Consider the following 15,457-nt stretch of genomic DNA (forward strand, 5'->3'; position numbering starts at 1 on the left):
TTTGGGCAAATAAGGTAAGCGACAATTTTAAGCAAGATGGAAGTGCTTATTCAAAAATGCCAAAAAGCATAACATATTGGCGTTGAAGTTTCTTATATTGAAAATCATTTTTTTGTACCTCACAAATTAAGCATAAATTTTCCGAAGCTTTAGCTCTCGCTTCACTCCGGAAGAATTGAAAATGTTCTGTTCTCTTTTTGAATTTGATTTTCAAATACCAATCCCCCCCCCACAAAGAAAAAAAGTTGCGAATTTTCGATTTTGGATTTCAGCACCTACCAACTTTGCAATAAAACAATTCAAATTTTTTGTCAAGTAAAAGAAAAAAATGGTTTTTGAACATTAGAAATTATTTAACATTTTTGTTTCCAACTGCTCCTTCCAAAATTTGTTCGAACCACATCTGACTAATTAGCATGAAAAATACTGGATGAGGTGTGGGGTAAAAAGACGAGAAAATCTAACGCAGTAAATTAACATTGATCATGTATTCACATACAATGCATCCTTTACAAAACAGCAGAAAATAACGTCATCAAATAAAAAAATTAAAAAAGTACAATATTGACAACTATGATTATAATGAAATGAATTCCTATTCGAACGTAATAAAACGTCGTAAAAATATTGCTCGACAAGACCACTCCAGAGCAAAAAACGTGAAAAAACTCAAGAAAATGTGCTTTTTAAATGGGTCTAACTTAACTATGGATCACAAAGGTACGTCAGCTTGAATTTCGTAACTTCCTCGTCGCTTTTCAAGCACCATGATAGAACTGAGATGAAAGAAGGTCTCGATTTATAATCAGTATCTCTTGCGTTTTCTTTCAAAAAATCAATTATACGTGTTTTCAACTGCAGCAGGATTTCTTCATTCGAAACAAATAAGTCAGTAAATTTGACGAGCTGTTCTGTAGGAACAAATAAAGCAATGTCCAATATTTGGTTTTGGATTAAAGGTGACGACACGAGGTGATTTTTAAAATTCTTGGCTACATCAACATCGTTGAAAGCTTCGCTGATAAATTCGTCGAATTCTTTCGATTTCTGAATGAACTTTTTACTACAATTACGCCATCGATTATCAAAAGAAGTAGACTGTAATAATTGTTGTTTGAAGTTTCTCGCTGGCTGAATTTCGGGCAGTAAAAAGTTTACGAAATCATTCAAGTCGTTTAAATACATTTCTTGAAGGAGAAATCCGCATAAGTCAAGGACCCTGTTGTGATCAGCCATGACGTTTTTCTTAAATTCAATAATCTCGTCTTCGTTTTGGAAACATTGCTTCATGATTTCGTGCAAATCTTCGCCTCGGATCTTATATATCAAACAATCCCAGCAACTACGCCAAAATGCGTTTCTCTCCTCGTAAGTGGCATATGAAAGAATAGCCAGCATGAATTTTAATTTTCTCCAGAGCGGCGGATGGCAAATCAAGATGGTCAAGTCTTCATATACTTTCTCATTTGATGCGATTGCTTTAGTAGCCAAACGTTTCAGGCTTTCCGGAGCACTGTTCCATATTTCAAAACATAAATGAAAAAATTCGGAACTCACGAAGAAACCCATAAACTCAATTTGCAATATTTTCACGAGCAGATTTGTAAAAACATTCTCGCTCATCGCATTTCTAACGTGTAGCCACGTACGTAAGACAAACTCTTCATCATAAGTAGAATTTTCCAACAGAGCATACATCAATTCGCAACCTTTCTCTTTAAGAAATTCATCGAGCTGCTGACGGTTCAATTTTGGTAAAATGTATCGAACAAACGATCGTAAATCACTGACAAAAAGATCAATAGCTTTTTGCAAACGCTTTTCAGGTGGAACACGATTCCAAAAATATTCCAAAGATAGCCCACTGTGAGGCATGCAACAATCAACCATAATTTCTACGGTACTACGGCTTGCCTGAATGCGAGTTTCCATAACAACTTTCCAGTAGATGAGCAGCAGGTTATCAGTGGCATTACTCGGCAAGATCGACTCACTCGATACAACTGGATAAAATTGTCTGATATGATCTTCGAAGCAATACGTACAAGCGATTAGAAATATTTGACCTTGATCAAATCGATCACAAAGCATCATACGTTGGGCAGTTTTCGCGTAATGAATGGATCCGTCGTAATCGCACACGAAATCTTCAAAGTATTCCAACACACTGGTTTCATGGTCGTATCCAAATTTAAATACTTCTCCGTAATGTCTCCATAGCCAGCCCTTCATCGAATCTCCGAATATTTTCACATACACATCAATCATGGGATAAATCACAGATGGTAAATCGGGAATGAGCGTAGTTTTCGATGAGATAAGTTTTCCCGATGGACGAAATTCCTTCAGCGTATTGCCCGAACGATATTTGTCTACTTCGCAACGCCATATTTCAGCACTTATGACGATCGCTGATAGTTGTTTCAGAGATACTGGAGTCGGTTGAAGAATATCGTACAATTGAGAAGTGAATTCTGCCATCGCAGTTCAAGACTAGACTCTATTTCAATCCAAACCTAGAATCGTAGTGGTTGAATTAATACTGAGAAAAGAACAGGTGGCAAGTGCGGAATAAGTTTGTAGGCATAATAATTGATAGAAAAGACCACTATTTGAGTTTCATAAGTCACGTAGGTATTTGCTGACTTGTCCAAAATTTCAATACCTCACAAATTAAGTACACTCTAAAAGCTGCAGGTAAGCAGTTCTCAAAAAACTAGTTTAATGATTCTCGTGAACATTACTAACCTGTTGGACAACTTTTCTTCAGTTTCGAAGTCCGTACAGCCTACCAGATCAATAATTTAAAACAATTTCATTATCGAGTTGACATTAAAATATGTACGGGTAAAACTTTCACAACCATAAGTCAAGTGATAATTCTATACACATACTAGATCATACCTCAAAACCTCAATATGAAACAATGTAAACCAGGTTACTCTGCCACCTCAAACTGGTTGCTAGTAGTGCACCTAAATTTTTCTAGGATCGCTTGCATCGTTCACAGCATATTCATAACACCCCGTACTCAATTCTTGGCTCTTGAAAACACAATTTCAAACATATACGAATTTCAATCATCTGGAAACAATCTAATCAACTAAGATCTTCTTCGTAAGAGCTTTTAAAGTGTTTTAACCTCATACAGAGCACCTTTAACCATTTGAAGTAATTTCAAAGTTTTTGTTAAAATGTACATTTTTGATATTTTTGAAAACCGAACCAAATTAGAGGTGACTTCAAGCCACCGAAAAGTTGCTGGAGGCTTCAAAATGGTTTTAATTCATCTTCAGATGACTCTGTGGGTCGGAAATAAGGATCACGCCGAATTTCAGATTTTTTATGTTAAACTGCCAGCACACAAAGAATTTCTTCAAATATTCGATTTTTACGATGCTAAATTGGTAAAAACCGATTTTCCAAAAAAAAAAAAAAAAAAAAAAAAAACAAGAAGGCAGAGTGAATAAAAAATTGGGAAATAATGAGTACCTAAAACATTTCAATGTGGAGAAAAGAGTGACTGAAAAAAAAAAACAAAAACACTTAAAATTGATATGAACTGGTTTTAAATTTCAAAAGTTGCATTTTTCAAATTTTGGTCGAAATGTGAGATTTTTGGCAGCTATTGGCAATAAAGTGACAATTTTTGCAATTTCTGCTGAAAAATTCAATTGCAATAAAAATCAAATTATTTGGGCAATTTTTTGGAAAAATAAGAAACTTGGATTTTTTTACCAAAAAAAACAATTTTTAGCCGTTTTGCTAAAAATAGCAATTTTTTTCATGTACTTGAAAAAGTGAGAATTTCTGACAAATTTAGAAAAAGAAAGGGCTTTTCCTCAATTTCTGGCAAAAAATCTTGACTTTTGGACAACATTTGTAAAAAAAATGAAACTTTCAATAACTTTTGTAGAAAATGAGGCCTCATAGAATTTTGATAAGAAACGAGCGATTTTGTCAATTCTCTGCAAAATGAAACACGACAATTTTCAGCAATTTTTCAAAATAGCAAAAACCAGCCTACAAAGAATTTTTTCAAACACCTATTCAATTTATACGTATGATTCTAAATTGGCAGAAACCGACACCCCCCCCCCCCCGGGAAATGAAACAAGTAGGTAGGCAACTTTAGTAACTAAAAAAGGCTTGAAAAAACAGTCAAAAAGTAAGCAAAGAATGATGTGGTTTTTAATTTCAATAGTAAGACTGTTTTGCAAAATTTGTCCAAAAAAGTGAGATTTTTGGCAACTATTGGCAAGAAAGTGAGCATTTTTGCAATTTCTGCCGAAAAGTTCAATTTTTTGATGAAAATCGAAATATTTAGACATTTTTTTTGAAAAAATGTGGAACTTTTTGAATTTTTTCATACAAAAAAAAAACAATTTTTAGCCGTTTTCCTAAGAATCACTATTTTTTTCATACCTACTTGAAAAAATGACAACTACCTACCTGATAATTTTTGCCAAACACTTTAGCAAAAGTAATGGCTTTTTCTCAATTTCTGGCGAAAAATTTAGACTTTCGAACAATATTTTGAAAGAAATGAAGCTTTTTAAAAGTTTTGAAAAAAATGAGGTCATTGGAAATTTGGTGAAAAAAACGAGTTTTTTTTCGAGTTTTGCAAGAAAAACGGTAATCTTCACAGAAATTTTTCGAGAAAGCAAAAATTCTTGTATATAATTAACTATTGAGAAGGCGAAAATCAAATTCAATAATACGTTTGCATAGTTGAGATTAACATGATTGAAATACAATACTCGTGGGTATAAAATATGGACAATTTACACAAGAATAAAATGAAATTATATAAAACGAAAAATTTTTTTTAAAATAACGAGATAGATAATCCGAAAGTGAAAATATGGATCGACAAGATCATCCCAGAACACGAATTTTACGATAAACAAAAAAACATTCCACTGGGTGCGATTATAGTAATTATTCCATCAAAACTAGATCATAAATAGCTCAACTCAAATTTTGAAACTTCCTCATTACCTTCTAAACACCACGATAAAAGAGAGGTGAACGACGATTTCGGTTCCTTAGATTTATAATCAGCGACTTCTTCCTTTAAAAAATTGATCATACGAGTTTTTAACTCGAGAAGAATTCGCTCAGTCGAGACAAAAGTGTCAATGAACTCAATAAACTGTTCTATGGGTACAGATAGAGCATCGATTGATAATCTCGTTTGGACTGAAGGTGACGACATTAGCTCATTTTTAAAGTCTGTAGACTGATCGACGTTGTCGTAGGCATCTTTAATAAATCCATCGAACTCTTTTTGTTTCTTGACGATCTCGATGCAAGAATCACCGAATTCATCATTGAGAAAAGTAGACCGTAGTAATCGCTGTTTGAAATTTCTTGTTGCTTGCATTTCTGGTAGTAAAAATCTCGCGAATTGATTCAATTCGTCGAAATACGTCAAGGTTAGTAATCTACTACAATAATCAAGCGCCTCTTCGTCATTGGCCATGATGTTTTTCTTGAATTGAGTAATCTCATCTTCATCTCGGAAACATAGCAGCATTATTTTATGTAAAACTTCGACCTGTGTTTTATAAATCAAATATCTCCAGCAATTATGCCAGAAAGCGTTTCTCTGCTCATAGGTGGCGTGAGAAAGGACAGCCAATAAGAACTTGAATTCGTTCGAGGTTGATGGAAGTTCATTAACGTCGAATACGTCTTCAAATAAACAATCAACCTATGTAATGCGTCTAACAGCCGAACGTTTCAAATTTTCTGCAGCAGTGTTCCATATTTCAAAACATAATTGAAGAAAATGACCAAGATCGCGATCATCGTCAACATGATCATCTTCGTCCAATTTATATTCATCTTGATCCAATTCGCAACTAACACAGACTCCCGCAAACTCACATTTCATTATTTTCTCGACCAGTTCTGTGAAAGCAATCTCGTTCATCGCGTTTTCAACATAAATCCATGTCGATAGAATCACTTCTTCATAATAACAAGATTTTTTCAACAAAGCATATAGTAATGCACAACCGTTGTCGTAAAGGAATTCATTGAGCTGTTGACCATCCAATTTGGGTAAGATGAATCGAACAAACGATGGTAAATCACAGTTAAAAATATCGATAGCTTTTTCCAAACGATTTTCCAATGGAATAAGATTCCAAAAATATTCCAAAGATGGTCCATTTCGAAATATGTAATCAAATAACACGTCTATTATATCAGGTCTGCTTAAATTGACATTTTTTCCGGCAAAAAAAATCCAGTACACGAGTTGAGAGTATTTAAAAAAGTTATCATACGGCATGATCATCTTTTTCTCTATAAATGGGTAAATTCGTACAACATCGTCTTTGAAACAATACCCACAAGCGATTAAGAATTTCTGATCGGTATCAAATCGATCACAATGCATCATACGTTCGGCTGTTCTTCCATAATGAATGGTTCCGTCGTAATCGCATACAAAATCTTCGAAGTATTCCAAAACAGAATTTTTATGATCGTAATGAAAATGAAATACCGACAGATGATGTCTCCGTAGCCAGTTATTCATTGAAAGTCCAAATCTTTCAACATATTTTTCAATCGTAGAATAAATCACAGATGGCAAATGAGGAATGAGTATAGTTTTCAATGAGATAAGTTCACCAGCTGGACGAAACTCTTTCAACGTATTGCTCGAACGGTATTTATTTATTTCGCAGCGCCATATTTCGAGACTAATGACGATCACTGATAACTCTCTCAGTGGAGCTGGAGTTGGATGAAAAATATCGAACACGTCAGAGGTGATTTCAGCCATTTGCAGGCTTCGATTATGACACTATTTCAATCCAAACCTGGAATCGTAAATATCGTGATGACGTGAGAAATGGGCAGGTAACATATGACTAGAATAAGGTTAAATGCGAATGGACAGAAGACGATAATTTGAGATTCAGGTTCTAGGTACCTTATGTCGAATGATTCTCATGAACTCAACTAACCTTTTGGACAACTTTTCTACCCTTTCAATATCTTAACAGCCTAACGAATCAATATTTCAACACAATTGGATAGTTGAGTTAACATAAAATATTCACGAATAGAACTTTCACAATCATAATTTACGTGATTATTTACACAACTAGATATCAGGAACCTCAAAACCTCAATATGAAACCGCGCAAGCCAGGTCACTCTGCCACCTCAAACAGGTTGCTTGTAGTGCACCTAAATTTTTCAAGGATCGCTTGCATCGTTAACAGCATAACTATTCAAAACATACCATACGCAATTCTTGGCTATTGAAAACAAAATTTTGAACATATTTACGAACTTCAATCATCTGGAAACAATCATCAATCAACTTATAGATCTTCTTTTTAGGATCTTTCAATGTGTTTTAACCTCACACAAAGCACTTTTTTCAGCATTTGAAATCATTTCAAAGTTCCTGAGAAAATGTGCCTAAATTTTTGATATTTTTAAAAACTAAACCAAATTGGAGGTGACTTCAAACCACCAAAAAGTTGTTGAAGGCTCCATCTTCAAGCGACTCTTTGAGTCGAAAATAGGGATCAAGTTAAATTTCAGACCTTTTATGTTGGACTGCCAGCATACAAAGAATTCCATCAAATATTCAATTTTTACGATGCTAAATTGGTAGAAACTGACTTCCCAAAAAAAAAAAAAAAAAAACAAACAAACAAAACAAGAAGGCAACTTTAGTAACCAAAATAAGTCGAAAAAATGATCAAACAGTGAATAAAAAATTGAAAAATCGCGAATAAAACATTTCAATGTGGAGAAAAGAGCGTCTGAAAAAAAACAGAGGGTTTTAAATTTCAAAAATTGGACTTTTTTGCAAATTTCAGTCAAAAAAGTGAGATTTTTGGCAACTATTAGTTTGCAACAAAGTGACAATTTTTGCAATTTTTAATAAAAATTAAAATATTTGGACAATTTTTTGAAAAAATAAGAAACTTGGATTTTTTTACCAAAAAAAAAACAATTTTTAGCCTTTTCGCTAAAAATAGCAATTATTTTCATAGGTACTTGAAAAAGTGAGAATTTCTGACAATTTTAGCAAACGAAAGGGGGTCATTCCACGTCAATTGGACCAAGAAGTGGTAGGGGGTTCGGCGATTTTTTTGAAATTTTTCCTGTGGAAAGACCTTCCGAAGGGATGACCAATGGCGCAAATCACAGCCCTCTAGGCCATTTTTGAAGGCAGCCAGGGGGTGTCAAAGTTTTCAGTGAACCTAAAATGTCATCCATTTCAGCAGTGGATTACTCGATAACCGCGATACCTACAAAGATGGAACTTTCTCCCATAGTTAGGGGTTCTGAAAGGCTTTTTGGTGATATCATAAAAATCAGTGTTGCCACTTTTTTCGTACAAAAAAATAGCTCAAAAAGTTTTGAAACGTAGTTTTCATATCGTTCCGACTCTCAAAAATTCTAAAAAAAATATTATTATGGACAACTTTTCATGCTGAACAACATATGAAAAAATTGGGATGGTAACATGTGGCAAAGTCGATTTTAAAAAAATCAAAGTTTGCGAAAAAATGCGATTTTTTGATTTAAAACATGAAAAAATGTTTTGATTGGTGAAGTTGACCCATTTGACCCCTATTTTTACGTATCTGTTGAAAAAGTTGAAAAAACCCTTTCACTCGATGAAATGAACTCATCTTAAAAAATCAAAATTCGAAAGAAATCAATTTTCAATTTCAAACATCAAAAAAAGTTTAAATTTATTCAGTTGTCTTATTTTGACCTCTTTCTGACTTATTTCATGAAAAAGTTGATAAAAATTACACTCACAACAAAAAAATGAAAATTCGTTCATTTTTTTAATCTTTTCGAATTTTGATTTTTTTTGTGAGGAGTTCATTTCATCGAGTGAAAGGGTTTTTTCAACTAGTTCAACAGATACGTAAAAATAGGGGTCAAATGGGTCAACTTCACCAATCAAAACATTTTTTCATGTTTTAAATCAAAAAATCGCATTTTTTCGCAAACTTTGATTTTTTTAAAATCGACTTTGCAACATGTTACCATCCCAATTTTTTCATATGTTATTGTTCAGCATAAAAAGTTGTCCATAATAATATATTTTTTAGAATTTTTGAGAGTCGGAACGATATGAAAACTACGTTTCAAAACTTTTTGAGCTATTTTTTTGTACGAAAAAAAGTGGCAACACTGATTTTTATGATATCACCAAAAAGTTTTTCAGAACCCCTAACTATGGGAGAAAGTTCCATCTTGGTAGGTATCGCGGTTATCAAGTAATCCACTGCTGAAATGGATGACATTTTAGGTTCACTGAAAACTTTGACACCCCCTGGCTGCCTTTAAAAATGGCCTAGAGGGCTGTGATTTGCACCATTGGTCATCCCTTCAGAAGGTCTTTCCACAGGAAAAATTTCAAAAAAATCGCCGAACCCTTCTACCACTTGTTGGTCCAATTGACGTGGAATGACCCAACTGACCCAAGGGCTTTTTCTCAATTTCTAGCAAAAAATCTTGACTTTTGGACAAACATTTTTTAAAAAATGAAAATTTCAATAACTTTTGTAAAAAATGAGGCCTCCTAGAATTTTGGTAAGAAACGGGAGCTTTTGTCAATTCTCTCTAAAAAAAAAAAAACAACAAATTTCAGTAATTTTTTAAAGTAGTGAAAACCAGTCTACAAAGAATTTTTTCAATGATTCAATTCATACGTATGATTCTACATTGGCAGAAACCAATTCTCCCCACCACAAAAAAAAATGAAACAAGTAGGTAGGCAACTTTAGTAAGCAAAAAAGCTTGAAAAAGCAGTCCAAAAGTAAGCAAAGAATGATCTGGTTTTTGATTTCAAAAGTTGGACTGTTTTGCAAAATTTGTCCAAAAAAGCAAGATTTTCGCCAACTATTGGCAACAAAGTGAAAATTTTTGCAATTTCTGCCAAAAAATTCAATTTTTTGATAAAAATCGAAATACTTGGTCAATTTTTTTTAAAATGTGGAACTTTTAGAATTTTTTCTTACCAAAAAACAAAAACAATTTTCGGCCGATTTCCTAAAAATCTGTATTTTTTTCGTACTTGAAAAAAATGAGAATTCCAGACAATTTTGGCAAATGAAATAGCTTTTTCTCAATTTCTGGCGAAAAATGTAGACTTTCGAACAATATTTTGAAAAAAATGAAGCTTTTTATAAGTTTTTAAAAAAATTAGACCATTGGAATTTTGGTAACAAACGAGTTTTTGTCAATTTTTTGCAAGAAAAACGGCAATCTTCGCAGAAATTTTTTTGAGAATGCGAAAATTCTTGTAATTAACTATTGAAATAAAGGCGAGAATTAAATTCAATAATACGTTTGCATAGTTGATTGTAATTAATTACCGCTTAACATGATTGAAATCCTACACTCGTAGGTATAAAATATGGACAATTTACATGAATAAAATGAAGTTATACAAAACGAAAAATTTTTTAAAAAATAACGAGATAGGTAATCCGAAAGTGAAAATATGGATCGACAAGATCACCCCAGAACACGAATTTTACGATATAAAAAACACATTCCACCAAGTTCAATTAGTACCTAATATGTAATTATTACTTCAAAACTAAATTATAAATGGCTCAGCTCATGTATTTTGAAATTTCCTCATTACCTTCCAAACACCACGATAAAAGAGAGGTGAACGAAGATTCCGATTTTGTGAGTTTAAAATCTGCTGCATTTGCCTTTAAGTAATCAATCATACGAGATTTTATCCCCAGAAGAATTCGCTCCGTCGAGACAAAAGTGTCAATAAACTCAATAAGCTGTTCTATAGGTACATATAAAGCATCAATTGATAATCTCCTTTGGACCGACGGTGACGACATCAGCTCATTTTTGAAGTCTGTAGACAGATCGACACTGCCATATGCATCTTTAATAAATTCATCGAACTCTTTTCGTTTCTTGACGATCTCTATGCAAGAATCATTAAATCGATCATTGAGAAACGCTAACCTCAGAATTTTCTGTTTAAAATTTCTCGCTGCTTGCATTTCCGGCAGTAAAAATTTCGCGAATTGATTCAATTCCTCGAAATAAGCCAAGGTTAGTAAAGTACTACAATAATCAAGCGCCTCTTCGTCATCGGCCATGATGTTTTTCTTGAATTGAAATATCTCATCTTCGTCTCGAAAACATAGCCGCATTATTTTATCTAAATCTTCGACCCATGTTTTAGTAATCAAATATTGCCAGCAATTATGCCAGAAAGCGTTCTTCTGCTCATAGGTGGCGTGAGAGAGGACAGCGAATAAGAACTTAAATTCTCTCGAGATTGGTGGATATCCAATGCAGAAGAATATGTCTACAAATAATCGATCATTCGATGTAATGTCTCTGACAGCCGAACGTTTCAAATTTTCACCAGCAGTGTTCCATATTTCCAAACATAATTGAACAAACCTATCAAGATCGCGTCTCCCATCGACACAATGTTCGTCTGGCCAATCATAATCATAGTCATCAACATCCAATACGGAACTCACACAGCTTCCCCTAACCTCACTTTGCACCACTTTCATGATTAAATTTGTGAAAGCGATCTCGTTCATTGCATTTTTAACGTAAATCCATGTCGATAGAGCCACTTCTTCATCGTAACAAGAATTTTTCAACAAAGCGTATAACAATTCGCAGCCAGCTTTATGAAGAAATCCAGTGAGCTGTTGATCATCCAATTTTGGCAATATGAATCTAACAAACGAAGGTAAATCAGCGATAAAAAGCTCGATAGCTTTCCGCAGACGATTTTCCGATGAGACAAGATTCCAGAAATATTCCAAAGATGATCTGTTGTGAGACATGAATTCATCAAACATACATTCTTCGATAGGAGGTTCGGTTATCTTGATATCATTTCCGATAAAATCAATCCAATACGTAAATCGCGAATTTTCAGAATATCTTTCATACAGCGAGTCCGTCTTTTCCAATCCAAATGGCCAAATTCGTATGATATCGTCTTTGAAACAATACGTACAAGCAATTAAGAACTTTTGATGCACATCAAATCGATCACACTGCATCATTCGTTTGGCAGTCCTCTCGTAATCAATGGTTCCGTCGTAATCGCATACAAAATCTTCGAAGTATTCCAAAACAGAGTTTTCATTGCCGTAATGAAAATGAAATACTGCGGTATGATGTCTCCATAGCCAGTAATTAATCGAATCTCCAAATATTTTGGCATATTTATCAATCATACGATAAATTATTGAAGGCAAATCGCGAATCAGGGTTTTCGATGAGATTGTAGGATCCCCAAATGGACGAAACTCGTTCAATGTATTGCTCGAACGGTATTTATTTATTTCGCAGCGCCATATTTCGAGGCTAATGGCGATCGCTGATAACTCTCTCAGAGCAACTGGAGTTGGATGAAAAATATCGAACACGTCAGAAGTGATTTCAGCCATTTATTCTGGATTAAGACACTATTTCAATCCAAACCTACAATAGTAGTGATCGAATTAGTTTTTAGGAATGAACAGCGACTGGTAAGATATTGCATAGAAGAAGTTCCAATAGAAATGAATAAATTGATAAAAGACGACTAACTACATATTTGAGTTTCATGAACTATGGTGAACGTTTCGTTCCTCAGAATTGTTTTTCAGTGTAGAAATTCTGATACGAAAATACCTACCACTCAATTATCAATGTGATAAGGTTGTGAACGAAATTACATCATGTAATACACGAATTTGCTGACCTATTGCAAAGTTCAGTACCTCACCAATTAATCTATTATCAGCTAAATTGCGTTAGGTATTTTATAAGCAGGTTCAAAAAACAGGTTTTAATGATTTTCATGAAACTTACCAATGTTTCGTACAACTTTTCAATCAGTAATCAGTATAACGTCTCCACAGCCTGCCGAAAGTCAAAGACAAATTCATTCTTCAGTAGCATCAAGTTACCCACGACAAGAAATTTTGAAATTATTAATCGTTCACTGGAATAAAACTTTCATTCACTGAGAAATATTCAAAGTTAGGAGAGCGACCATAAATTCAATTATGGGATGGGACTGATAAGTGATAATCACACACACTAGATATATCAATAATGAAGCAGTAAAGCCAAGTTGTGTTCCACCAACCGGTTGCTGATACATAGTACACCCAGCTTTCTGTAGGATCGCTGGTGTCGTTGACATCTTGGAAAATTTCATTAATTTTAATTATAATTTTAATTTATTTTTGATTCAGCTTTGATAGCCTACAAAGAATTTTTTCAATCATCTTTAGTAACCAAAATAGCTCGAAAAAGGAAACAAAAAATTGAGAATTGTGAGTAGTAACCTAGTAACACCATAAAATGGTCGGAAAAGAAAAACAGAAAATTTCAAATTGATATGATATGGTTTTTAATTTAGTGAGATTTTTGATACATTTTGGCAACAAAGAAAGAACTTTTGCAATTTCTGCAAAAAAAAAAAATTGGTAAAAAGCAAAATATTTGAACAATTTTTGAAAAAATGTGAGCTTTTTTGGAACTTTTTTTTACAAAAAAAAACAACTGATTTTAGCTATGCTAAACATTGGACCTAAAAAATTTTTTATAGCACAAAAAGCGAGAAGTTCTGAAAACTTTTGGCAAAAAGTAAGACTGGTAATTTTAGCAAAAAGGAGGGCTTTTTGACAATTTTTGACAAAAAATCTAGACTATTGTGCCTACAACTTTTTGAAAATAATGAATATTCTTGAATAACCTACTTTTGAAAAAAATGAGACTACTTACAAGGAAACCTCTTGAGGTGTCACACTCCGATTTGAACGGGACTGTGATTTTTGGAAAGAGCATAGTCTAAAACCCCTAAAACCAAATTTTCAGCTGCCCAAGTTCATTTTTCGCATTTTGACGAATTTTTGAAAATTCAAAATTGACTGTTTTTGGTGATTTATGCTTTTTTTTAAAAAAAAAAGTATACGTACTTGATCAGTAAAAATGGTCAAAATAAGTCCCAAAACTAATATTAATTACCCAAATCCAAATTTCACCATTTCCAGCCATTCTGGAGCCTCCAGCGCGATTTTTCAATTTCTCCAGAATTTTGAATTTGCTCCAGAAGGCGTGAATATGCAGTTGGGCAGCTGAAAATCGAGTTGTATATTACACTCGACCTGTTTAACGAGTTTATCTACATTTGAGCCGATTTTGAGAGTGACACCTCAAAAGTGGCTTTTTGACCAGCTTTTTTCAAAATTAAAAAATCTGTAGGTATGCGCGTCGGCCTACAAACAAATCGCGGCGATCTCGGCGTCGAACGTAAGGGCCGCAATTCGTATCGCCCTGGTCCGTCCGTTTTTTATACCCCTAACTGTCTAACGCTCGGAAAAAGATCCCCGTGCGCGCCACGTGATAACCACCACGAGCTAATTCTACAGCCTAAAATACTACGCCCGGAATAAGAACCCCGTGCGCGCCGCGTGATAAAGACCACGAGCTGATGAACCTTAATAGGCGAGAGAGAGAGAGAGAAGAGAGCGCGAGAGAACAGAACACATACAACAACTGTTTGAAGGAAAGATATTATTCGGTTCGAACTGGTTACAAAGACTAAAGACTAAGCTGGACATAGCTTATATTTATATAAAAAGGTTTAAATTTATTGACCAATAGGGAGAAAGCAAGCCGGTCGCGATCGTCTCTCAACGCTGTTTTGTAAAAATGACGATTCAGCCAATCAGAGATCGAGAAAAAAGGGTAGAAAAAGGTTCGATCCGCCGGCTTGTTTTCTCTCTACGGTATTACTTCTAGATATAGTCAAAGTGTAGGCGACCTCCGTACGGTATTACTTACGAATCGAAATGTTTACGAGTCAAAATGTACGCGGTTGCCTACAAATCCAAAAAATCAAAAGTTTCCCGTTTGTGTGGAAATTTTTGAAATTCACGCGAACCGCTATATTTTGTCCGAAACTAACACCCAAATCCAAATTTCTCAATTTACAGCTATTCGGAGCCTCCAGCGCGATTTCTGAATTTCTCCAGAATTTCGAATTGGATCCAGAAGGCGTGAATATGCAGTTGGGCAGCTAAAAATCGAGTTGTATATTACATTCGACCTGTTTAACGAGTTTATCTACATTTGAGTCGATTTCGAGAGTGACACCTCAAGAGTGGGTTTTTAACCAGATTTTTTCAAAATTAAATAATCAAAAAAATCAAGAGATAACTGTTTGTGAGGAAATTTTTGAAATTTATGCGAATCGCTGTTTTTCATCATGAACTAACCCTCGGAGCGCAAATCTACCATTTCCAGCCGTTTTGGAGCGAGAGTGACATCTCAAAAAACCACTCTTGAGGTGTCACTCTCGAAATCGACTCAAATGTAGATAAACTCGTTAAACAGGTCGAGTGTAATATACAACTCGATTTTTAGCTGCCCAGCTTCATATTCACGCCTCCTG

The 15,457-nt window shown here is 34.3% G+C and overlaps 3 protein-coding genes across 5 annotated transcripts in view; all 3 read right to left on the bottom strand.

Moving 5' to 3' along the window:
- The window catches only part of LOC135848801 (uncharacterized), a 42,992-nt gene that overhangs the window by 18,170 nt on the left and 9,365 nt on the right, over nt 1–15,457 (bottom strand). The gene's annotated exons all lie outside the window — the stretch shown is intronic.
- LOC135848794 (uncharacterized) lies at nt 474–13,098 on the bottom strand. 3 transcript variants are annotated; one of them, XM_065368817.1, is made up of 2 exons: nt 12,865–13,082; nt 474–2,516 (listed from the first exon to the last, which is right to left on the bottom strand). In XM_065368817.1, exon 2 carries the CDS (start codon nt 2,479–2,481, stop codon nt 706–708), a length of 1,776 nt encoding a protein of 591 aa, XP_065224889.1. In that variant the 5' UTR covers nt 2,482–2,516; nt 12,865–13,082; the 3' UTR covers nt 474–705. The 3 variants fall into 3 exon arrangements, with proteins under 3 accessions (XP_065224889.1, XP_065224888.1, XP_065224887.1); XM_065368816.1 differs by lacking the exon at nt 12,865–13,082 and adding an exon at nt 2,749–2,968; XM_065368815.1 differs by lacking the exon at nt 474–2,516 and adding an exon at nt 10,346–12,492 and having other exon boundaries at nt 12,865–13,098.
- On the bottom strand, nt 4,522–7,247 carry LOC135848803 (uncharacterized). The gene is made up of 2 exons (XM_065368830.1): nt 6,984–7,247; nt 4,522–6,836 (listed from the first exon to the last, which is right to left on the bottom strand). Exon 2 carries the CDS (start codon nt 6,797–6,799, stop codon nt 5,717–5,719), a length of 1,083 nt encoding a protein of 360 aa, XP_065224902.1. The 5' UTR covers nt 6,800–6,836; nt 6,984–7,247; the 3' UTR covers nt 4,522–5,716.

The sequence above is a fragment of the Planococcus citri genome, chromosome 5, assembly GCF_950023065.1.
Source record: "Planococcus citri chromosome 5, ihPlaCitr1.1, whole genome shotgun sequence".
NCBI classification, from domain to species: domain Eukaryota; kingdom Metazoa; phylum Arthropoda; class Insecta; order Hemiptera; family Pseudococcidae; genus Planococcus; species Planococcus citri.